General features: G+C 46.9%; 2 protein-coding genes and 1 pseudogene across 2 annotated transcripts; 1 reads left to right on the top strand and 2 right to left on the bottom strand.

Moving 5' to 3' along the window:
- Positions 1–690: 690 nt before the first annotated feature.
- Positions 691–7,399, bottom strand: LOC109750834 (cysteine--tRNA ligase CPS1, chloroplastic/mitochondrial). Its single transcript, XM_045233829.2, has 10 exons — positions 7,118–7,399; positions 5,208–5,271; positions 4,613–4,774; positions 4,176–4,349; positions 3,798–4,079; positions 3,582–3,707; positions 3,287–3,490; positions 3,052–3,151; positions 2,708–2,793; positions 691–1,076 (listed from the first exon to the last, which is right to left on the bottom strand). Exons 1-10 carry the CDS (start codon positions 7,288–7,290, stop codon positions 849–851), a joined length of 1,599 nt encoding a protein of 532 aa, XP_045089764.1. The 5' UTR covers positions 7,291–7,399; the 3' UTR covers positions 691–848.
- Positions 7,400–7,527: 128 nt separating this feature from the next.
- Positions 7,528–13,508, bottom strand: LOC109750833 (chaperonin CPN60-1, mitochondrial). The gene is made up of 18 exons (XM_020309775.3): positions 13,219–13,508; positions 13,096–13,120; positions 12,284–12,415; positions 11,984–12,143; positions 11,442–11,617; positions 11,258–11,353; positions 10,438–10,542; positions 10,233–10,319; positions 10,052–10,141; positions 9,900–9,980; positions 9,749–9,817; positions 9,285–9,362; positions 9,095–9,190; positions 8,606–8,705; positions 8,333–8,436; positions 8,153–8,258; positions 7,985–8,063; positions 7,528–7,880 (listed from the first exon to the last, which is right to left on the bottom strand). The coding sequence occupies exons 1-18, from the start codon at positions 13,254–13,256 to the stop codon at positions 7,778–7,780; spliced, it is 1,725 nt and encodes a 574-aa protein (XP_020165364.1). The 5' UTR covers positions 13,257–13,508; the 3' UTR covers positions 7,528–7,777.
- A 2,040-nt stretch (positions 13,509–15,548) lies between these two features.
- LOC109750843 (BTB/POZ and MATH domain-containing protein 1-like) lies at positions 15,549–16,568 on the top strand (annotated as a pseudogene).
- Positions 16,569–24,332: the final 7,764 nt, after the last annotated feature.

The raw sequence follows: 24,332 nt of genomic DNA, 5'->3' as shown, positions 1-24,332 counted from the left end.
CGGCACACCTCGTGTCGCCGCACGGTCCGCCGGTGCTCCTCCCAGCTCTCGGCGCTCTCCCGCCGGCTCTCATGCTGACTAGTTTTACATCTTCATTTGCATCATCTATTGGAATTGCACTTTTACATCACCAATTTATATCATCTGATGGAGTTGCCTCTTATTTTAAGATGTAGTAAAAGTTTACATTTTCTGTTTTACATCTCCAAAGCATTGTGAGCATAACCTATGCGGCGACTCAAAGCTCCTCCTCCTCCCATCTCATTCTTCACGCCATTCAATGGCAGGCCCGAGTCCAAGGCACACCACACCACACGCACGCACGCGCCCAGCATCCATCCGGCCACCTTGTTGCCGTTACGGGGTCGTGGCCACCACCTCACCCCTGCACGAACCCGGGACAGCGACGTCCTGCCTACGTAGCTGCCTGCGTCTCTCTCTCTGTGTATACTTAGTGCAGAGTCAGCAAGGCAGGCAGGCGCAGTACTACATGGTTATTGTACTTGCTAATTCCCGGTGTAATTACACGCACCGGTGCGGTGCTGGACCCTCCTTCTCCTCCTCCTCCCGCGCCGCCCTTCATTACGACGCAATTCGCGAGCTAACCAATGATGCCCGGAGTCATCCACACAAAACCATCGACCCAGAGGGTATGATTGACAACTGTAAACTATAGATATAGATGCGCAATGCAAATAACTCGACTTCCTCTTCTTGTCAACAGCTGAGAACATCTATGGGTGTACTCTCTCATTCTACAACAGTATTTGTAAACACACCACATGGCATGCAGAGTCCTTCATTCTACCGACGTGAATAGAGGTTTCTCTCTCACTCTGCTGCGTGCCCTACGGTTCTTCAACTAGTTCTGCTGGTTCAGATGGCTTCCACAGCGTCCCGGCAGGCTCATCCATCATCAAGGCGATGCCGCGGGCAGAGAGCTCCGTCCTGATCCGGTCCGACTCCGCAAAGTCCTTCTTCTTCCTCGCAGCGCTTCTCTGCTCAATCGCCTGCTGCAGCTCCTCTTCACTCATCCCTGCTCGCTTCAGCGCCTTCTCCTTCAGCTGCTTCACCACCTACGAGTTTTGAACATTTTTGTTAGCTCTCAGAACCAAAAAAAATTGAACATATATATCTTCGACCCCCAGAAAAGAGTAGTGGCAATAATAAATAACTAAATAATATCAAGACCAATAACTAAATAAAATCAACTTCCACAAGTGTGAAGTGATGCCCATGGGCATGGAGGCGGTTGAAGGTAGACGTATTGCGGACTTGCTCAATTGCAAACTTGGCAATATGCCGTTTACCTACCTCGGTCTCCCTTTGGATGCCAAACGCATCAAGATCGACGGGTGGGCTCCGCTCTGGACCAAGGTGGAAAAGCGAGTCTGCCCGTGGAGGGGGAAGTTCCTATCCTCTGCAGCCAGGCTGGTGCTCACGAACGCGAGCCTCTCCTCGCTGCCGCAATTTGCTATGGGTCTGTTCCTCCTGGCGGAAGGGGTTCACGCCAAGATGGACACACCGCGGTCCCGTTTCTTTTGGGAAGGCTCGGGACCAAAACGCAAGTATCACATGGTGAAGTGGGCTGCGGTGTGCCGTCCCAAGGACCTGGGAGGGCTAGGGATCACAAATACCAGAATCCAGAACATTTCTCTCATGTGTAAAAGGATTTGGAAGCTCTCGCAGGGAGCGACGGGTCTGTGGGTAGACCTGCTGCGTGCCAAGTACTTCCCGAACGGGAATTTTTTCAAGGGTGTGGCGAGGGGATCTCCTTTCTGGAACGACCTCCAAGCGGTCCGGCCAGCTTTCGCTCTGGGAGCCAAGTTCTCCATTGGTAACGGTCGTTCGGTCCGTTTCTGGCTCGACCACTGGGTGGGATCCCAACCCCTTTGGTCTGATTTCCAGAACCTCTATGCTCTGGCTGTAAACCCGGAGCAAACAGTTGCCTTGGCTCTGGCCTCTTCCCCTCCGGCGTTACATTTTCGGAGAGAGTTAACGAGAGCAGAACAAGCTCACTTAACAGAACTGCTTGATTGCATTGCGCCGGTTTCGCTGTCGTCGACCGAGGACACAGTCACCTAGGCCCTCACCCCGTCGGGCAAGTTTTCGCTGGCACGTTTTGCTTGGAGCGCCGTTCGTGCAGCGGCCAACACCTCCTGGGACCCCCGGTCCGCGTCCGACCTCGCTACCATAGTAGACTCGGTTCACGGTGGCAACAACCGGGTGCTCTGGAGTTGCATCGGCGCCTTGACCTGGGCCGTCTGGCTCACTAGGAACAAACTCGTAATCGAGGGTATCTTCCCATCTCACCCTGCTAACATAATTTACAAATGCAATCTTCTTCTGCAGCAGTGGAGTCCGTTGGCGAGGCGCAAGGATGCTGAAAAACTGAAGCATGCCCAAGAACGTCTTCGCCAGATCTACGTTTTGGCTAGGGAGCCATCCGCCACTTCTGCGTCGTGAAGTGGCCCTTTTGTCTCGCGAGCGAGCCTGCGTGCTCTATGCTCAGCCTCCGGGCCTGTACTGCATTGCTGCGTGTGTCTGTTCGCCCGGCCTAAACTCTTGTGCCTACGCGTCGTCGTGGCCTGAGCCTCCGTGCTCGTGTTCGAGGTCCAAACTATGTCTGTTACGCTGCCTATGTTGTGGGCTTTTATTAATTTAAAGCCGGACGCTCCTAGCGTCTATGTTCTAAAAAAAAATTTACCTCAGCCAAGGGCGATGACGGCATCAAGCCAAGAATAGACAGTTTGTTCGTGACTTCGCCGTGCAAGGCAACCAGAGCTTGTACATTTAAAATCTTAGCAACTAGTCTCCCCAATGCATAGGTGCTGAGCTTGGGTAGCTAAGCTTTCCACGTGAAATTGTTTAATAATTAAACTCTCTCATGTATTGGTTGGTAGCCTTCTTACATAGGTCCGCGTGCTTAGCACCGTTTCTTCCTGTGGTCACCATAATGCCCTCTCTCCTCTTTAATTGCTTTGCCACATCATTTTTTTGTTTATGTGGCGCCCTTAACACCTGTACACCTTGAAGCACTGGGAAGGGGCTAATGTTCCTGCTGTTTCTCCTCGGGCTGTTTCTTTTTCTGCTGCTGCTGCTGCTTCTCTGGCTCTTTCTTCTGCTGCTGCTCCAGTTTCTGCTGCAATTTCTGACAACACAAGTACACAACACACTGTCAGATGAGTTTTTTTTACAGCGCTATCAGATGAGTTACTTTCCTTTCATTCCCAGTAGCACAGTTCAATGTTCATCGACTGCAAAACTCAAGCTGCAGCGTAAATACCTTCAGATCACTCAAGTTGTTGTTCATTGCTCTCACTGGCTTCATGAGCTCATCAAGGGCGCCTGTTGTGTGAAGATCGTTCGACATGTGTCTCAGGAAACTCTCGTGGTTGTCGTCAACCACCTTCCGATCGCCTGCTGGTACTGGGACGTCCAACTCATCATCACGGTACAAGGATATAACCTCTTCAGAGTCTTGTAGAGTCTGGGTAAATAAATTGTCCAAGGAATTACAACACGACAGTTCAGATCTATATATCTCAGATAAAAGGAGGGAGCATCTTGGCATTAAGTACCTGATAAATGTAGTACACACGGCCAGATGCAAACTCAAGGCCTGCATCAGAGTGGTTGACATCGGACCTGTAGTGTGTTCGCATCAGGAATAGCCTTAGAGCCATGGGATGGTACAGAGCGATAATCTACAGCGACAACAACAAAATGGTCAGCCTCAGCTACAAACAAATGATCTATATTATACTGACAGAAAAGGAGAGATTCAGCCCCCTTACATCTCTGATAGTGAAGAAGTTTTTGTCTGCTTTTGCCATCTTCTGGCCATTGTTGTTGACAAAGCCATTATGCATCCAGCATTTGACCTCGCTCTCAGGATAAGCTGCTCTGCTTTGCGCGAGCTCGTTCTCATGATGTGGAAAGATCAAGTCTTTTCCTCCGCCATGAATATCAAACGCATGGCCTAAATAATGCCCGCTCATTGCACTGCACTCAATATGCCATCCTGGTCTTCCACGGCCCCAAGGGCTTTCCCAGAATGGCTCACCCTCCTTAGCAGACTGAACAGAAAATGTGAAGGACAATTAAGCACTTGACTAAAGGCAACAATAACAAAAATTTACCACAAAGTAAAAAAAAGGTAAAATATTAAGCACCTTCCATAATGCAAAATCTGCAGGATTGCGCTTTCTTGTATCAACAGCAACTCGTGACCCTGGAAGATTATGGTCTAAGCTCCTTCCAGACAGACTAAGATATTCAGGGAAATTATCGACGGAGAAGTATACGCCGTCTCCTTCAATAGTATAGGCTTTCCCTTTTTCCTCTATCTGTCATTTGCATATACAAGTAGAAGATAGTTGTTAGTGTGAAGCCAAATGGTATGAATTATGAAACCAGTAAAAGTAAACAGCTTGGATTTTATGCCCTCATGCGCAATGGGGAAGTTAAACAAGCAACTGCTGATGGTTTGATTTCACGGAATGGGTGACAAGTACAGTTAAGCAAATTGATCAGTTATCCTTCTATATTGGTTTTTCTTTTCCCTTATTGTGGTTGAACAGTTTTTTTAGGAAATGTAGTTGAACAGTACCTTGGTTATCAAATCTATTATCTCTTTAGTGTGCTCCGTCACACGTGGCTCGCGAGTAGGAGGCAAGCACTGAAGTTCAACCATGTCACGCAGGAACTCATCGATGAACCGACTACTCAAACTAGTTGCCGTTTCACCAGCTTCATTTGCTCGTCTAATAATCTGCGCACAAAAAACAGCAGCTCAGAATTTGACTATCTCATATTGCACGCACCCAAGATATTGAAAATGGCTTTCAGTGAGATGCATTTCAGAAGATAATTTAGAGATAGAAGACATATTTTAATGGGTAATTTAATCCAGAAGTTAGTTCAAAACCCATTAAATCCTAAATTTCAAAAGAAAGAATCAGATGGAAGATAAACAGAAGATAGAATATGGACTCCATTATCACAAAACAGGGAATTAGGCAAATACAAAAATGAGTGCATAACAGTACAGGAATTCCTAGAGAATAAGCTAAGCACACTGTATATTATTTTCAGGTATAGCGTGCATCCATCCAACATGACCAAAATTTTCCATTACACAGTTCCTATTATTTTACTCGGTACCTTACAAGTTTTTTCTCACAAATTTCTCAATAGTTTATTACCTTGTCGTCGATATCAGTGAAGTTGCGCACGTACTCAACCTCATACCCCAAGTACTTCAGGTACCTGAATGAGAATAAATTATGATGATAAGTGCAACAATATAATAAAACCATTCCCTCAAAGCATAGACCATATGAAGCGTTGTTACAAGCATATCATTAGAAGTTTAGAGCAACTATTGAAGATAACACCGCATCTTGTTCAAAAAGAAAGAAAACGAAGTGTATAAATTTAACCCTTAGAAATCTTGACAATTGGCAAAATTAACCAAAACAAAAGGCATGTACAAAAACAAGGACTAATCATATATTGTATAACTAAGTAGTTGATCCCACTGACACATTTATCTCATCATTGCAACTATGCATGGGAAAAGGCCCACCTCAACATGCAACCATGCATGCAAAAAGGCTCAACTGTTTATTTATATTATGCTACTTATATTCAACAAATGTTTCATAATTATACATTAATTGTATGTATTTTCAGTTTTAGTCTTATATTCTTAATCTAAATATTGATGTTTGTGTAACTAAATCTCATTGAGATATATGGTGAATAATTCTTACACCAATCTGCAGGGTGTCATCTATCTAGTATCAAATAACACACGATACACTGCATTGTTATTCTTGGGTTAAAAATGCAACACAAAAATAGGAGCCTAGTTAGCCGAAATCACTAGTTGAGGAGTACTTGTTGCAAAGATCACTCCAACTCCCCAGGTTGCAACCTGAGAGTTTTTCCTTTTTTTCGTAAATCCGTTTATTCAAAACGTTTTATCTCTCAAACCGTGCGTCCAAATCTCAAACCGCTTTCACCGTTGGATTCCTCGTGTCGAGATCTTCAAAACTAGATCCCATGTAGGTTTTTACAAAAAAATTAAAAAAACGGACGAAAAAACCAAACCGGGAGCACGGGTTTTTCCCTTTTGGAAAGAGGCACGCCCGTGCCTCTCACGAAATCACAACCATGCCTCTCGCAGAAGCAAAACCGTGACTCTCGCGAAAGGAAAAAAAAAACACGTTTTTTTCATTTCCGAGGAGGCACGGCCGTGACTCTCGCGAAAGCACACCCGTGCCTCTCGTGGAAGCAAAACCGTGACTCTCGTAAAAGGAAAAAAAATCAAAAAACACGTTTTTTTTCATTTCCGAGAGGCACGGCCGTGACTCTCGCGAAAGCACAACCGTACCTCTCGCGGAAGCAAAACCGTGACTCTCGCGAAGGAAAAAAACAGAAAACACGTTTTTTCCGTTTTCGAGAGGCACGGCCGTGACTCTCTCGAAAGCACAACCGTGCCTCTTGCGGAAGGGGGAAAAAAGAACAGAAAACGTGTTTTTTTTCGTTTCCGAAAGGCACGGCCGTGACTCTCGTGAAAGCACAACCGTGCCTCTCGCGGAAGCAAAACCGTGACTCTCGCGAAGGGAAAAAAAGAAAACACATTTTTTTCATGAAAAAAATTTGTTCGAAAAGCTAAGGAAGACCGGTGAAAAACCGAAACGTCGGAAAACCCGAGAAAAAACCTACGCGTGCGGAAAAAAAAATCCAAATGAAGCGTCCAAAGCGTGACACGTGGCGAATGACTGAGAGCACGCCAAGTAGTGCTGATCGTCGCGAGGTTCCTGAAGAAGCGCTCTGGTTAGCAGTATATATGATGAATTTGGAATTTATAAACAGGAAAAAAAAAAAGGAAAAAACTAGACAGAAAGCCCGCTTGAAAAACCTGAAGGAAAGAGACGAAAAATAAAAATAGGAAAGCAACAAATGGAGAAAAAAAAGGAAAACGGCCACATAGTGCTGCCCGCCCTGCTGTTTAGGAAAGCGGGTTTTGACCGTATCCCCCTCTGGCGAAATTTCAGGCAATCGACGGGTCTCCAGCCAAACAGTTAAAATGTAGGGGCACACGTACCTGTAGAGGACGTCAAAGGCGACGTAGGCGCGGGCGTGGCTGAAGTCGTAGGGCGTCACGCCGCAGACGTACATGCTCACTTTGCCCTCAATAAGCGGCCGGAACATCTCCGCCTTCTTCATCCTCGTGTCAAACAGCATAAGCGCCCTCTGCTGCTGCTCCGACCCCGCCATCTCTCTCAATCTCAACTCTTAAGGCCAGGAGCCAACTATCCCGTGCTTATGTTCTCCCACAGTCAAACGATTCCGGACACGGAAACGGAAACTTGGTCGCCACTCAAACCTAAACCGACTCGCTCCAACGACCGGACAAATACTTCATTATTTATTTTACAATGAAACGTGCAGAACAAGGGACGATAGAGTCGTAACATAGACGAGAGAACAAACAAGTGAAGTGAAAAAAACATCTTCAAAACGCGCAACTCTTCATCAATTGGCCTTCAGCAGGCGTCATTAATCAGTTTCCGATCAAGTGTTTCAGCTCTCGCGACTACTCTTTATTATTCGTCCCAACGCTGGTTCCGTTCGGAACATCGTCCGCACGATCAAAACTGTCAACCCATCGACAATAAAATTACATCAAAAATGGGACTACACCCAAAAAAATCCCCTAACCAATATGTTCCAGTTTGCTTCACATAGCGTGCGTATTCATGGCTTAGTAGTCCATTCCACCCATGCCACCCATTGCAGGTGCCTCTTTCTCCTCTTTAGGAACCTCTACGATGATGGCCTCCGTTGTGGTCATCAGAGACGACACACTGCAAGATAACAAGGCAAAACGTTAGTGCTGGTGCTCATCAAATATTCTTCTTACTAAGATACGATCAACTATCATGAGCACAAGGTTTTAGCCAGTAAGTACCTAGCAGCATCCACCAAGGCAGTTCTGATCACCTTCAGTGGGTCAATGATACCAACCTTCACCATGTCCACATATTCACCTAGAAACAGAGATAATTCCGGCATCAGTAACATGACTCCGCTTGTTTAAAATAGGACAAGACCAAGCAAATGCTCAAGGACATCATACCTTTAGCTGCGTCATATCCAAGATCAGTGTTCTCTTGCTCCAAAAGCTTGCCAACAACAACTGCCCCTTCTACGCCTGCATTACATGCGATGGTGTACACTGGTGTCTGCGAGGTATTTCAGAAATCAGCACACAGGCAAAAGAAATCAGGACAAAACAGATAACTATTTTCTCCCCAACCTTCAAAGCATTCTGAATGATCTGCACGCCGATCTTCTGGTCAAAGTTTGCAGTCTGCAATTTATCCAGAGCCTTTGATGCATATAGAAGGGCAACACCACCTCCTGCACAATCATTAAATATGAACCATATTCTCAGGACGGTGATGCTAAGACACAAACTGGATGTGGGTAATGAACACCAAAAGCAGGATATCAATTTTTGCTAGTAGTAACAATGAAGACCAAAAACTATTCAAAATAAGCCATATTCAGAATGTACATGGTGCAGTACCTGGCACGATACCCTCTTCAACAGCAGCTTTAGTGGCATTAAGTGCGTCTGTAACTCTGTCCTTCTTCTCACTAACTTCAGCTTCACTTGCTCCTCCAATCTGTAGGACAGGTCACAGTACATAGGTCAAAACAATAGAAAACTGAAATACTATATTAATAGTCCATCAGCAATTCAATAGCATCTTCAAGCAAAATAAGTGTCTGCTGATTTAGTACTAAATTAGTACAACTTATGTACTAAATCAGCTACACTTATTTTGCGACAGAGGAGCATAAAACTTAATGAAGCAATATCGCTGCATTTTTATCTCAACTAAGCAGCTCTTAAATATCGCTGCATTTTCAGTCAGTATAGTGCTGTGAAATGCTAGTCTGAGATTCTGAGATAACATTAATACCTTTAGCATATTTATCAAAATAGGTAATGCTAACTGCAAAATAGGAAAATAGTTCTCTCTTCAATTTGCACAAGGAGCATAAACCTCACCTTTAGAACCGCAACACCTCCAGAAAGCTTTGCCAACCTCTCTTGCAGCTTTTCCTTGTCATAATCAGAAGTACTTTGCTCAATTACAGATCTAATCTGTAACACAATATTCATGTAAGTTGCCATGATATATAAATAAGATACAATTCAATTAACAAGTCATGGCACATTAAATTGATATTGCATGAACCTGATCTGCTCTCTCCTCAATGTTCTTCTTGTCTCCAGCTCCATCAAGAATAACAGTGTCATCCTTAGAAACAGTCACCTGAAATGGAAGCTCATTAATGAAAAAATAATTTGATAAATATTGTAAGCTTACTATCAGAGGACTAAGGGCCAGTTCTTTTGAGCGGCTTAAAAATTAAGCTGCCTCTTCCCAGATTAAAAAGTAAGCCACACTCTAAGTTTGTTGAGACTTCTAAATTAGTTATACCATAACTAGTTCAGAAGCCCCAATGAACAAGAGAGGTGGCTTATGGGAAAAGCTGGGGCGGGTGGCTCATTTTTTAAGCTGCCAAAAGAACTGGCCCTAAAACCTTGGGGCAAGAATTATGTTGTAATATCTTAAGAGCTTTGCAAGGACAGAACATAACATTTTGGTTAACAACCTCCAAAGGTATTAAAACATGCTCATACTTCTAGTGATCATACCTTTTTGCATGTACCTAACATCTCCGGGTCAAAGTTCTCAAGGTTCATCCCAAGCTCTTCAGTTATGACCTGAATAATGAAATGTGCTGATTTCAGAAACGCAGATGACTCACACAAAAACATGGAAATATTCAGTAACTTCCAAACTTACTTCTCCGCCAGTAAGGATAGCAAGGTCCTGTAAATTTGCTTTCCTGTTCTCCCCAAAACCAGGAGCTTTAACGGCACAGACCTGAATCCAACATCGATTAAGGACAACCGGCCATACAGAAGTCAGATGAAAAGGAGATTGAATTTACTGACCTTAATGCCTGCACGGAGCTTGTTGATAATCAGAGTGCCCAATGCCTCGCTTTCTAGATCTTCAGCAACAATCAGTAGAGGCCTTTGCTTCTGTTGAGGGCAACACATTAGTCACTATAGCAGCGAAGACCACTATGACAACAATATTGGCCAAGGTTTCAAGATTAGAACAAAAAAGCACCTTCAGAGCCATCTCTAACACTTTAACTACTGCATGCATGTTCGAAATCTTCTTGTCATGGATCAAGATCAAGGGGTCTTCCAATTCCTGTGGGATAAAAACAGGAATAAAAACATTTACAACTGCAACAACTACTATGAAAAATAACAACCAAATTTTGAGACTAACAAGCAGCTAGCAGCAACATAAGTTAAATAGTACTTACGCATTTCTGGGTCTTTTGGTTGGTAATAAAGTAAGGAGAGATGTAACCCCTGTCGAGCTTCATGCCTTCCACAACTTCAAGCTCGTTATAAAGGGTGTTACCATCCTGCACATGAACGATTAAGCCAGGATATTACAAGCAAATAAGAATCAGAGCATTGACAGAGAAGCATCCAGAAAGTCCAATGGCCATAGCACTCATGAACTTTCACTTTCCGAAACGGTACAAAAGTATGTATTACAAACAGATCTATGCACAATACAGATTGGGACTGAGACTTCCGCACAGACAAAATACCCGGTGAATGTGTTACTTTTTCTTCTGATCACTTTGTTAAGATGACACAAACTCAAACTAAAATCACAAAATGCTAGAAAGAAAGTATACTTTAAATTAGCTCTATATTTCCTGCTAAGTAAACGCATTGAGGATTTTGAGGACACATCCACTTCACTGTTTCATTTAGCTGCTTCTTACAAATACAGGAATTTATAATAGGCTCTACTTCTAGACTGAAGATTCTGTTGAGTGCAACTCCTAGAAGTAAAACAGACTTCTAGATGTAGAATTATGTCTAACATTATCTTCTGCGCTCAGCTTCAATATAGATCAAGATGAACGGTATCTATAGAAGTTATCCAGTACAGATTTGCACTCAAATAATTATTAGGGGAGGTTGTTAGCACTTGTATGCCATGGACCAAGAAACTGACAAGCTGTTATGCTAATGGATGGAAAAGAAAATGAAAGAAAAATCATAGGCCAGGCTACACATTATTGGTGAACATAGTTCTGGTAGTCTGAACTCAGAAAATCTTACCGCAATGGTGATTACACCTTCTTTTCCAACCTTCTCCATAGCCTTAGCAATCAGCTCACCAATTTCCCTTTCGCCATTTGCTGATATTGTACCCACCTTTGTAAGATAGGAGAAACAAAATTAGTAACAAATTAGATACTAAGAAGAAACTAAGAACTTTGTAGTTAATCAGTTCGGGTGTTACCTGTGCTATTTCCTCTGAAGTGCTGATCATTCTAGCCATGCCCTTTAGGTTTGTCACAACATCATCAACCGCCATTGAGATTCCACGCCTTAGATCCATTGCGTTCATTCCAGCGGCTACAGACTTGCAACCCTCAGTAAATATTGCTTTTGTCAAAACAGTGGCACATGTAGTACCTGAAAATTTGGAACATAACAAGCACAACATGGTTAGAACAACTATGGTTTAACAATCTAACAGAAGACAAATGATGTAGGCGATAGGAAGAACCTATAAACAGCACAATTTAACAGAATATTTACAATTGTTGAGAATGTGATGGAACAAAAGCATTGACATATCAAAATTGTTCAGTGTTACTGATCAAACAGCAATTGCACTTCAGAGTAAAGACATTTATTAATGCTCCTAAAAAGAAGTAACGGTACAGAAAAAAATAAGATGATGATATATCCAACAGACAAGCATGGAAGGAATATTTCACAAAACAGATTCAATATTGGTTGCACGTAAGAATCCAGCAGGACATAAATATGACATACCATCTCCAGCAGAATCATTTGTTGCATTAGCAACCTGTTTTACAAGGCTTGCACCAACGTTCTTGACTCTATCTTTAAATTCAATGCTCTTCGCAACAGTCACACCATCCTTTGTGACTTTTGGGGCACCAAAGCTCTGCTCAATGATCACAGTGCGACCCTGTAGAATTCAACAAGTAAAGAATCTGAGCTATGAATATAAAGAGAAAAAAAAGATGATCAAACAGTTGTTTCCCCTTTATGTGTATATAAGCTTATTCGCAAAAAAAAAAGGTATAGAAGCTTAGGACATAGTTATACCTTAGGACCCATGGTCACTTTCACCGCATCTGCCAACTCCTCGACACCCCTCAACATCGAGGCACGGGCCTCGACACCAAACCTGATGTCTTTGGCGGCATAGTTCCTGCTCCAGGCAAGCCTGCTTCCAACCTACACAGAAGAAACGCCCAATTGAGATATACTACATCCTGCTAAGCACGCCTAGGCTCTAGGCGATAGCAAAACGCAAAGCGCTGAATTACACTTATTGTCAGCATAACTGCGCTTATGCGCTTTGCTCAGAAAAGCAGGCGGTAGCAAAACACACAATTAACACCTAATGCTTTTTTAACTTTGATCTTGCTATATGCCACTAACGCTTTTTTAACTTTGATCTTGCTATCATGCCACTATGAACAGACTAAAGTTCTCAATTGGAGCAGGATTGTACTGTGAACAAACCCACATTAGACCAACTAGAGGCCTTGCGGCTAAACCGACTACACAAACTAAATCACCAGCAAACGGCGAGCATGAAAGTCCACAACACCAGGAGGAAGCAATAGATCTTTCACTGCCAAACAACAGAATACGACAGATCATTAATCAAGAAGACATTGTTATTCAACCAAATCCGCTGGATCCTAAGCAATTCAAGCTTGCCTAGATTCAACTGAACCCCGCACCGAACACTACCGGGTCTCGCTCTCGCACGCGCTACCAAACCCACTAAAGAACGCCACCGAATCTCCACTTAAAACAGCACCCTCCGACGCTACTCGACCTAGAACTACCAAGCTAGTACACCGGGCGACCGCAAACACCAATTCGAGCAGGGCGAATCCTCTCACCTGGCGAGCGCTGCTCCCGGCTTGCCTGCACGAACAACCACGTACACGGGTTAGCAACCGCACAGCAGAAGATCACAAGAGATTCAAATCGCGGCGCTGGGAGGCGCGGACGGGAACACTCACCGAGCCTTGGAGGCGAGGCTGGCGGCCGCGCGGTACATGGCGAATGCAGCGAGATGGCGCCGGAGTCGAGGTGCGTAGAGGCTAGGGGGGCGAGGCGCCGAGGTGAGATGATGTGCGAGCTTCGGCTGTTTCTTGGGGAGGAGGAAAGGGAATGCCAAGGGTGAGGAGGCGGATTTTAGAGGGAGGAGAAGGGAGAGGAAGAGAGGAGACGAGGAGGATCCAGAACCATCCACTAGGGTTTTAGGGTTTTACTGGTGGGCTTGCGGCGGAGATCGCGGGACGAAAATGGGCTAGTATTGATTTGCCTCTCGCACACGAGCGCCGCTGCTCTACAGGCCCAGCAGCTTGAAACAGGTTTAATCCAAAAACTTATTTTTTAGAAACATCTGTAATTTTTAAGGATGGCAATGGGTATAGTATGGTGCGGATATAATAATTCCATACCCACGTGTCTCATGGGATTGAAATTATATCCATATGCTACCCATCGGATAAACATTCATGCCTATGCTTATACACTACGGATATTCATGCCTGATGGGTACCCATTAAGCAGATAAACACAACATCGAAGGTTGGTTTACGTAATTTCTATTATCATGTGTGGTGGAGGTGCTAGCCAGCGAGAGGTTTCTATGGTTCAGGAATTTGTAACATATGTGAACCATCGGTAAGAAAATCGAGTAGGGTCCAGGCATACTCACGGGCGCAGAATTGTACCCATGTCCTATCTACGACTAATCAGATAAGGTTCGATCACTACACATGGGCACGAAAATGTGCCCATACCCTACCCGTACAGGTCGGTACCCACTGGTATCCATGCTCATTGGTAAAATTCCCATCCTTAGTAATTTTATTCATACTCATAATAATTACAAAAAAACTGTACTCGCGAGTTTATCTATTTTTTTAAAAAAAAGTTAAAATGAATAATCAAACAAATGCAAACACAATAAATGCATGTCGGACCTCTATATAATTAAGATGCAGACAACTAGCATCAAAGCAAACACAAAGGAAATTGCGGAAGAAGAGCAAGGTCATACATAAGCATAACATGGCTAGTCGAAGATAAGGGGAAGCATACTGATGAGTTTAATTACCGTTGGATAGCTCATTTTTAAAGTTGTAGTTAACTTTTTAATGAAATTGTCATGTTTAATGCATTTTATAATAACGCATGAATCGCGCTAGGTGTGCATTGTGGCTGAATAGCTTTTTACGTTTACATGTTATTGTAATTATGTGTAGAACCCCACGTATAGTCTATGGGATGGCATGGGGGAGACGAATTGTGGGTAGGTGGTCTGATAGGAAGAAATGAAAGGAAAACCAAAAAAGATGCAGACTTTACATGTCGCAAAATAGCTGAGTCCAATGTGTTCGTGTGAGCCTCTCCCTTTTCAAGTTCATCATCCTCCCGGTATTTTTGAAATAGATTCCTCACGCACTTGTGTGTGATCCAGTGATTGTTCCAACAAAAGAACACGGCAGAATTTGTTTCAACGTACAAGAATTGAAGTTGTCATCGAAAGTGCCCAATGGAAGCTGGGCCAAGGCACACCCACATTATTTTTTAAAGAAATCTTAAAAAATCAACTATTTAAGAAAATAATGACATGAACTAATGTCATACATTGTGTAAAGTTTCACAAAGAAAAGACTTATACGATCTTCTGTGCAAAAAAAAGGAAAACAGATTTGGTTCTGTATAAAAGTTACTATTCAAATTTTATGTTCTTTTTTCAGAAGAACACGAAAGTCATTTCTTCCCGACGATGTTTACATTTTTTCATAATTGCTAGACTCTTTAAATATATATTGAAAAATTAATCTGTTTCAGCAGGTGCGTCTAGAACCATGTCAAAAATCTGTGTTTTTTTAGAAACACCCGAGTCTAGTTGTCATGTACTCCCTCCATTCATAAATATAAGATGTTTTAGATATTTTATAATGTCGACTAGATACAGTGAAATGAATGAACAAACGAACTAAAATATGTTTATATACATCCGATTCATCAAAAATTTATAAACAACTTATATTTGTAAACACAGAGAGTACCATATTAATCTCACAATAGGCCCAGAAGAAAAATCTGCCAAGGCCCATTAGATGGAAATGTCCGGAACGTTGCCTTGCCCGGAAGACCAACCACCTTGCCTACATTGGCTAAAAAAAACACCTTGCCTACATCTCCGCATTCCGGCTTTCCCCAACTGGCCCCCTCTTCCTCAATCCCCACCTCACTCTGCAGCTCCGCGCTAAAAACCCTACTTGCGCAGGCAAGGTGGAGCTCACCGCCCCCTCGGAAGCCTAGGATCGCGATGCCGCACACCGCCTCCGCCTCCGCCATCGTCGCCGAGACGGCGAGCGGGTACCACCACCTCAAGATCCGCGGCTACTCAAGCCTCAAGGCTGCCCCCAATGGCCAGTGCCTCATTTCCGGCCCTTTCACCGTCGGAGGCCATCGCTGGAGAATCCTCTACTACCCCAACGGCGACCGGGCGGAGAGCGCGGGCCACGTGTCCGTCTACCTCTTCCTCGACGAGAATGTGGACAAGGAAGTGATGGCACGGTTCCAGTTTGGTTTCAAGGCGGAGAAGCGAGGGCTCTTCTCCCTCAATAAGGCCAAGCCGGCGGCGGGGACTTCAGAAGCTGCACACAGCTTCGCCAGCCAGGGCACTTGGGGGTACACAAAGTTCGTGCAATGGAATGCGTTGGAGAAATCAAAGCATCTCAAGGGCGATTCGTTCACCATCAGGTGCGACCTCACCGACCTCAAGAGGGTCCGCATCGACGGGACTGCCCAGGAAGCAGCTCCAAAGTTCGTCGGCGTTCCCCCGTCCGACCTGAAGCAGCACCTCAGCGGCCTCTTCCTCGCCGGAAGCGGCGCGGACGTCGTGTTCGAGGCTGGTGGCGAGACATTCGCGGCGCACCGCTGCGTGCTCGCGGCCCGGTCGCCGGTGTTCAGCGCGGAGCTCTTTGGCTCGATGAAGGAGGTAACGCCAATGATCTGGTCCGCATAGATGGCATGGAGGCGCAGGTGTTCAAGGCTCTGCTCTGCTTCGTCTACACCGATTCGCTGCCGGAGATGGGAAAAGAAGAGGAAGACGCCATGTGCCAGCATCTGCTTGTCGCGGCGGACACGTATAACATGGAGAGGATGAAGTTGGTTTGTGAAGACAAGTTGTGCAAGCACATCAATGTAGGCACGGTGGCGAACATCCTGGCACTGGCTACTGCACGGCTGCCCCGGGCTCAAGACTGCATGCATCCATTTTCTCAGCTCTCCGGCAAATCTGAGGGCAGCCATGGCCAGCGACGGCTTCGAGCTGTTAAAATAGGTCTAGCGTCTCATGTACACGTACCCTGTACGTATGTAACTGTATGCTGATTGTTATATATATAGAAAGACGTGGAGAGGCTTTGCCCCACGGAAAACCCTAAACCCTATTCTCTAACTTGGTATCAGAGCCTACCCTAGCCGCCGCCGCCTCTCCTCCCGCCGCCGCCGCAGTTTCCTCGCGGCCGCCGCGATGTCCACCGCGCCGGCACCCACGATGACCCCCTCCTCTACGCTCACGCTCACCACCCCCTCCGCGCTCGTCCCGATCGCCCCCGTCATCGCTCCACCCGCCGCGACGGCTCCCACCCCCGTTCTTCCGCCCATCGCGGTCTCGCTTGACCGCAGCAACTTCATGCTCTGGAGGGCTCTTGCCCTCCCCAACTTCGCCGGAGTTCGCCTCCACGACTTCCTCGATGGCTCGGCCACCGCGCCGGCACCGACCGTGACGACAGGCACCGGCGAGGCCGCCCGTACCGTGTCCAACCCCGACTACGAGCAATGGTGGACGCTGGATCAGAAGGTTCTCGGGCATCTCCTCGGTTCGATGGGCGTGGAGATCTTCGCGCAGCTCATTGGCTGCAGGTCGGCCGCCGCCGCCTGGGCGGCCGTGCACACCATGTTCGCCGCCGAGAACAGCGCCGGCGTGCGCAACCTCCGGCGCCAGATTCAGGCGCTGTGCAAGGGAGATCGTCCCGCCGGCGAGTATATGCAGAAGGTCAAGGCCCTCGCTGACTCGATGGCCGCCGCCGGCTCTCCTCTTCGCGATGATGAGATCATCGACTACATGCTGACCGGGCTCGGCTCGGCGTTCAACCCCATCGCCGCCTCCATGAACTTCGCGGACGTGCCAATCACGTTCCCCGCGTTCTACTCCAGCGTTCTCCACTACGAGGCCCTTCAGCAGCAGTAGTCCGAGCATGAGGATTGGCAGTCCTCCGCCAACGCCGCGTCTCGGCCGGTCTACAACAACACTTCCGGCCGAGCCTCCAATTCTGGCCGCCCGAGCGGCGGCCGCCTCTCCGCTGGTTCCCTCCCGCCCAGCTCGGGCGGCTATGGCAACAGCCAGGGCAACCCCTCTGGTCGTAACAACAACAACGGCGGCAATAGCCGCAATGGAGGAGGAAACGGAGGTGGCAACGGGGGTGGTCGCAACCGCCGCTGGCGTTCCCGGTGCCAGATATGCAAGAATTGGGGTCATGAGGCCGGCGACTGTCACAGCCGCTATGATCATGACCACCGCGCCGCCAACTCTGCGTCCACATCCTCCTCCCATGAGCCGCCGCACTGGATTCTGGACACCGGTGCGACGGACCACCTGACGAATGATCTTGATCATCTGCACTTCCACGAGCGCTACGGCGGGAAGGATCAAGTGCAAGTGGCAAACGGTGCAGATTTGTCTATTTCGCATATTGGTCATTCCACTATACCCGGTTCATCCCTTCGTTTACGCAATATTCTTCGTCTACCACACATTCATTAACATCTTCTCTCCGTTTATCGTCTCGTCCTTGATTATGATGTTTTTGTGGAATTTCACCGTTCCTTTTTCCTTGTCAAGGACACGGCCACGAAGAAAATCCTTCTTCATGGTAGATGTCATGGTGGACTCTACCCCATCCCGTTCGGTCGCGCGTCGTCATCCTCCACCCGCCAAGCGTCCCTCAGCGTCGAGACCACCCCGTCCCAGTGGCACCAGCGTTTCGGTCATCCCTCGAATAATATTGTTCACAACATTGTTAGGAATAATGATTTAGTGTGTTCTTCTGAACGTCAGACTTCCGTGTGTGATGCTTGTCAGCGTGCTAAAAGTCGACAATTGCCTTATCATTTATCACATCATGTTTCCACTATGCCTCTTGAGTTAATTCATTCTGATGTTTGGGGGCCAGCTATTGCTTCTTCCGGAGGTTATAAATATTATGTGAGCTTTGTTGACGATTACTCTCGCTTCTCTTGGATTTATCTCCTTAAGCATAAGTCTGACGTTGAGCAAGTGTTTTATGCCTTTCAGGCTCATGTTGAGCGTCTTCTCCACACTAAAATCATAGCTGTTCAGTCCGACTGGGGTGGTGAGTATCACCGGTTGCATCGCTATTTCCAACGCACTGGCATCTCTCATCGTGTGTCTTGCCCGCACACGTCTCAGCAGAACGGCATTGCTGAACGCAAACACCGTCATCTTGTTGAAACAGGCCTTGCTTTGCCGGCTCATTCTTCTCTCCCATTGCATTTTTGGGATGAGGCATTCCTTACGGCATGCTATCTCATTAATCGCATGCCTACACCTGTTCTTCAACAAGATACACCCATATATCGTCTCCTTAAGGTGCACCCTGATTATAAGTTTCTTCGCATTTTTGGGTGCGCCTGCTGGCCTAGTTTGCGCAAATATAATGCACACAAACTTGCTTTCCGATCCACCATGTGTGTTTTCTTGGGCTATAGTCCGATGCATAAGGGATACAAGTGTCTTGATCGTTCCACGGGACGTATCTACATCTCCCGTGATGTTGTTTTCGACGAGTCTGTTTTTCCCTATGCCACTCCTGGGGTCACTGTCGATGTCTCTTCTTTGGCTGCTGTTCTCTCTTTTCCTCCCACTGAACCGGCTACGGGTGACCATATGCGCAAATACGACTTGTCCTATTTGTCTACTGACACGCATGTCCCAGGCCCTGTTGCTTCTGTGCAGGATTCTTCGGCTCCGCCCTCTCCGGCGCTCAACGTGCATGGCGCATGCACGCCCTCTGCCCGCCGCCCCCACGTGGCCGTCGCGCAGCCCTCCTTGGCGATCGACGTGCATGGGACATGCACGTCTCCCCGCTCGGCTCCCGCGTCGCCCGGCTCGGTCGTCGCCTCGCCCGGCCTGGCTGGTCCATTGGCTACCGCCTCGCCTGGCTCGACCGGCCCGTCCACGGACTCGGCCGCTTCGCCCGGCCCCTCCGCGGCCTCCTTGCCGCGCGGTGACGCGGTGTCCCCCGCCCCGGTGCTCGCGGATACTGCTCCGCCATCGCCACCGCAGCTCGCGTCGCCCTCTGTCGAGGGGAGTCCAGCTCCCTCGACCGCGACGCCCCCAGCTGCTCCTGCACACACCATTGAAAGATCGTGGATGTCGCCTAGAGGGGGTGAATAGGCGCTTTAAAATAATTATGGTTTAGGCTTGAACAAATGCGGAATAAACCTAGCGGTTAATTTGACAAGCACAAAACCTACAACAACTAGGCTCACCTATGTGCACCAACAACTTATGCTAAGCAAGATAAACAACTAAGTGATAGCAAGATATATGACAAGAAACAATATGGCTATCACAAAGTAAAGTGCATAAGTAAAGGGTTCGGGTAAGAGATAACCGAGGCACGCGGAGACGACGATGTATCCCGAAGTTCACACCCTTGCGGATGCTAATCTCCATTTGGAGCGGTGTGGAGGCACAATGCTCCCCAAGAAGCCACTAGGGCCACCGTAATCTCCTCACGCCCTCGCACAATGCAAGATGCCGTGATTCCACTAAGGGACCCTTGAGGGCGGTCACCGAACCCGTACAAATGGCAACCCTTGGGGCGGTCACCGAACCCGTACACTTTGGCAACCCTTGGGGGCGGTCACCGGTACCCGTCAAATTGCTCGGGGCGATCTCTACAACCTAATTGGAGACCCCGACGCTTGCGCGGAGCTTTACACCACAATGATTGAGCTCCGAACACCACCAACCGTCTAGGGCGCCCAAGCACCCAAGAGGAACAAGCTCAAGGGCACCAAGCACCCAAGAGTAATAAGCTTCTCAACTTGTAACTTCCACGTATCACCGTGGAGAACTCAAACCGATGCACCAAATGCAATGGCAAGGGCACACGGAGTGCCCAAGTCCTTCTCTCTCAAATCCCACCGAAGCAACTAATGCTAGGGAGGAAAATGAGAGGAAGAACAAGAAGGAGAACACCAAGAACTCCAAGATCTAGATCCAAGGGGTTCCCCTCACATAGAGGAGAAAGTGATTGGTGGAAATGTGGATCTAGATCTCCTCTCTCTTTTCCCTCAAAAACTAGCAAGAATCCATGGAGGGATTGAGAGTTAGCAAGCTCGAAGAAGGTCAACAATGGGGGAAGAACACGAGCTCAAAAGATAAGGTTCATTGGGGAAGAAGACCTCCTTATATAGTGGGGGGAACAATCCAACCGTTACCCCCACTTCAGCCCCGCAGAGAGCGGTACTACCGCTTGCCCCTATAAGCGGTACTACCGCTCCCCCTCGCGGTACTGCCGCTAGGCCCAGAGCGGTACTACCGCGGTGGCAGGGCGGTACTACCGCAAACGAGCGGTACTACCGCAAACGAGCGGTACTACGGCCCCCACTGCCGCGGCTAGTACCGTAAAACCCGACACTAAAAAGACCCCTCGAATCGAGGCGGTACTAGTACGAGACCGCAGCGGTACTACGGCTGGGGGCTACCAGCGGTACTACCGCTCTAGAGCGGTACTACCGCTTGTAGCACCCAAGCGGTACTACCGCTCCGGCCCGCGGTACTACTGCTGGGACCAAAACTGCCAAAACTTCTGCATATGAGCTCCGAATTGAGCAAACTCAAGCTTGTTGGATAGAGGAAGACGAGTAGCATCAAAACAGTTCGGGCATATACCGGAGTACCGGGGGGTTACCGGAACCCCCCGGGAAGTATATGGACCCTAATGGGCTTTAGTGGAGAGAGAGAGAGAGGGGCAGCCAGGGCAGGCCGCGCGCCCCTCCGCCTCTGGTCCGAATTTGACTAAGAAGGGGGGGGGGGGGCGGGCCCCCCCTTTCCTTCCTCCCTCTCTCCCCCTTCCTTCTCTCCTAGTCCAACTAGGGAAGGGGGGAATCCTACTCCCGGTGGGAGTAGGACTCCTCGAGGGCGCGCCATAGAGGGCCGGCCCTCCCCCCTCCTCCACTCCTTTATATACGGGGGAGGGGGCACCCCATAGACACAGAAGTTGATCATTGATCTCTTAGCCGTGTGCGGTGCCCCCCTCCACCATAATCCACCTCGGTCATATCGTTGCAGCGCTTAGGCGAAGCCCTGCGCCGGTAGCTTCATCATCACCGTCATCACGCCATCGTGCTGACGAAGCTCTCCGTCGACACAAAGCTGGATCAAGAGTTCGTGGGATGTCACCGAGCCGAACGTGTGCAGATCGCCGAGGTGCCATACTTTCGGTAATAGGATCGGCCGGATCGTGAAGACTTACGACTACATCAACCGCGTTGTCATAACGCTTCCACTTACGGTTTACGAGGGTATGTGGACTACACTCTCCCCTCTCGTTGTTATGCATCACCATGATCTTGCGTGTGCGTAGGAATTTTTTGAAATTACTACGTTCCCCAACAGTGGCATCCTTTATGCATCTTATTTTGCTTAGTTCGGTGGTAGCATTATAAGATGATCTCTCACTAAATTTCAAGGTACAAGTGTCCCTGAGTATGCACCGTTGCGAAAGTTCGTCGTGCTAAGACACCACGTGACGATCGGGTGTGATAAGCTCTACGTTCACATACAATGGGTCCAAGCCAGTTTTGCACACGCAGAATACTCTGGTTAAACTTGATGATCCTAGCATATGCAGATATGGCCTCGGAACACTTAGACCGAAAGGTCGAACGTGAATCATATAGTAGATTTGATCAACATAGTGATGTTCACCATTGAAAACTACTCCATCTCACGTGATGATCGGACATGGTTTAGTTGATTTGGATCGCGTGATCATTTAGATGACTCGAGGGATGTCTATCTAAGTGGGAGTTCTTAAGTAATATGATTAATTAAACTTTAATTTATCATGAACTTAGTCGTGATAGTATTTGCATAACTATGTTGTAGATCAATAGCTGGCGATGTAGCTCCCCGTTTATTTTTTGATATGTTCCTAGAGAAAAATAAGTTGAAAGATGATAGTAGCAATTATGCGGACTTAGTCCGTGATCTGAGGATTGTACTCATTGCTACATAGAAAAATTATGTCCTTGATGCACCGCTAGGTGACGGACCTATTGCAGGAGCAGATGCATACGTTATGAACGTTTGACAAAAGCCCGGTATGATGACTGCTACCTCTTGAGCACTACGTTGGTTTTCCCTTGAAGAGGAAAGGGTGATGCAGTAAAGTAGAGTAAGTATTTCCCTTAGTTATTGAGAACCAAGGTATCAATCTAGTAGGAGACCACGCTCAAGTCCCACGCACCTACACAAACAAATAAGAACCTCGCAACCAATGTGATAAAGGGGTTGTCAATCCCTTCACGGTCACTTACGAGAGTGAGATCTGATAGATATGATAAGATAATATTTTTGGTATTTTTATGATAAAGAGTAAAAGTAAAGATTGCAAAGATAAACGGCGCCAAAAATAGATAGTTGACGGGAGATTAATATGATGGAAAATAGACCCGGGGGCCATAGGTTTCACTAGTGGTTTCTCTCAAGAGCATAAGTATTACGGTGGGTAAACGAATTACTGTCGAGCAATTGATAGAACTGAGCATAGTTATGAGAATATCTAGGTATAATCATGTATATAGGCATCACGTCCGTGACAAGTAGACCGACTCCTGCCTGCATCTACTACTATTACTCCACACATCGACCGCTATCCAGCATGCATCTAGAGTATTAAGTTCATAAGAACGGAGTAACGCTTTAAGCAAGATGACATGATGTAGAGGGATAAACTCATGCAATATGATATAAACCCCATCTTTTTATCCTCGATGGCAACAATACAATACGTGTCGTTTCCCCACTGTCACTGGGATCGAGCACCGCAAGATTGAACCCAAAGCTAAGCACTTCTCCCATTGCAAGAAAAATCAATCTAGTAGGCCAAACCAAACTAATAATTCGAAGAGACTTGCAAAGATAACCAATCATACATAAAAGAATTCAGAGGAGATTCAAATATTGTTCATAGATAATCTTGATCATAAACCCACAATTCATCGGATCTCGACAAACACACCGCAAAAAAGAATTACATCGAATAGATCTCCAAGAGAATCGAGGAGAACTTTGTATTGAGATCCAAAGAGAGAGAAGAAGTCATCTAGCTAATAACTATGGACCCGAAGGTCTGAGGTAAACTACTCACACATCCTCGGAGAGGCTATGATGTTGATGTAGAAGCCCTCCATGATCAATGCCCCCTCCGGCGGAGCGCCGGAAAAGGCCCCAAGATGGGATCTCACGGGTACAGAGAGTTGCGGCGGTGGAAATAGGGTTTTGGCTCCGTATCTGATGTTTCCAGGGTATATGAGTATATATATAGGCGAAGGAGGTTGGTCAGGAGAGCTACGAGGGGCCCACGAGGGTGGGGGGCGCGCCCAGGGGGGCAGGCGCGCGTCCCTGCCTCGTGGCCTCCTCATTCGTTTCTTGACGTCCACTCCAAGTCCTCTGGATCACGTTTGTTCCAAAAATCACATTCCCGAAGGTTTCATTCCGTTTGGACTCCGTTTGATATCCTTTTCCTTCGAAACACTGAAATAGGCAAAAAAATAGCAATTTGGGCTGGGCCTCCGGTTAATAGGTTAGTCCCAAAAATAATATAAAAGTGTATAATAAAGCCCATTAAACATCCAAAACAGAATATATATTAGCATGGAACAATAAAAAATTATAGATACGTTGGAGACGTATCAAGCATCCCCAAGCTTAATTCCTGCTCGTCCTCGAGTAGGTAAATGATAAAAACAGAATTTTTGATGTGGAATGCTACTTAGCATAATTTTC

The sequence above is a fragment of the Aegilops tauschii genome, chromosome 1 (assembly GCF_002575655.3).
Source record: "Aegilops tauschii subsp. strangulata cultivar AL8/78 chromosome 1, Aet v6.0, whole genome shotgun sequence".
Taxonomy (NCBI): Eukaryota; Viridiplantae; Streptophyta; class Magnoliopsida; order Poales; family Poaceae; genus Aegilops; species Aegilops tauschii.
This window is presented reverse-complemented; position numbering and strand designations above follow the sequence as displayed.

Coding starts and splice junctions, on each gene's coding strand:
- LOC109750834 (XM_045233829.2), bottom strand. CDS start 7,290: ATGGCGGGGTCGGAGCAGCAGCAGAGGGCGCTTATGCTGTTTGACACG. Junction 5,272..7,117: donor GCCTTTGACGTCCTCTACAG/GTACGTGTGCCC, acceptor ATTCTCATTCAG/GTACCTGAAGTACTTGGGGT. Junction 4,350..4,612: donor TAATAGATTTGATAACCAAG/GTACTGTTCAAC, acceptor TGCAAATGACAG/ATAGAGGAAAAAGGGAAAGC.
- LOC109750833 (XM_020309775.3), bottom strand. CDS start 13,256: ATGTACCGCGCGGCCGCCAGCCTCGCCTCCAAGGCTCG. Junction 11,354..11,441: donor CTTCAGAGGAAATAGCACAG/GTAACACCCGAA, acceptor TATCTTACAAAG/GTGGGTACAATATCAGCAAA. Junction 8,437..8,605: donor TGAAGAGGGTATCGTGCCAG/GTACTGCACCAT, acceptor ATGATTGTGCAG/GAGGTGGTGTTGCCCTTCTA.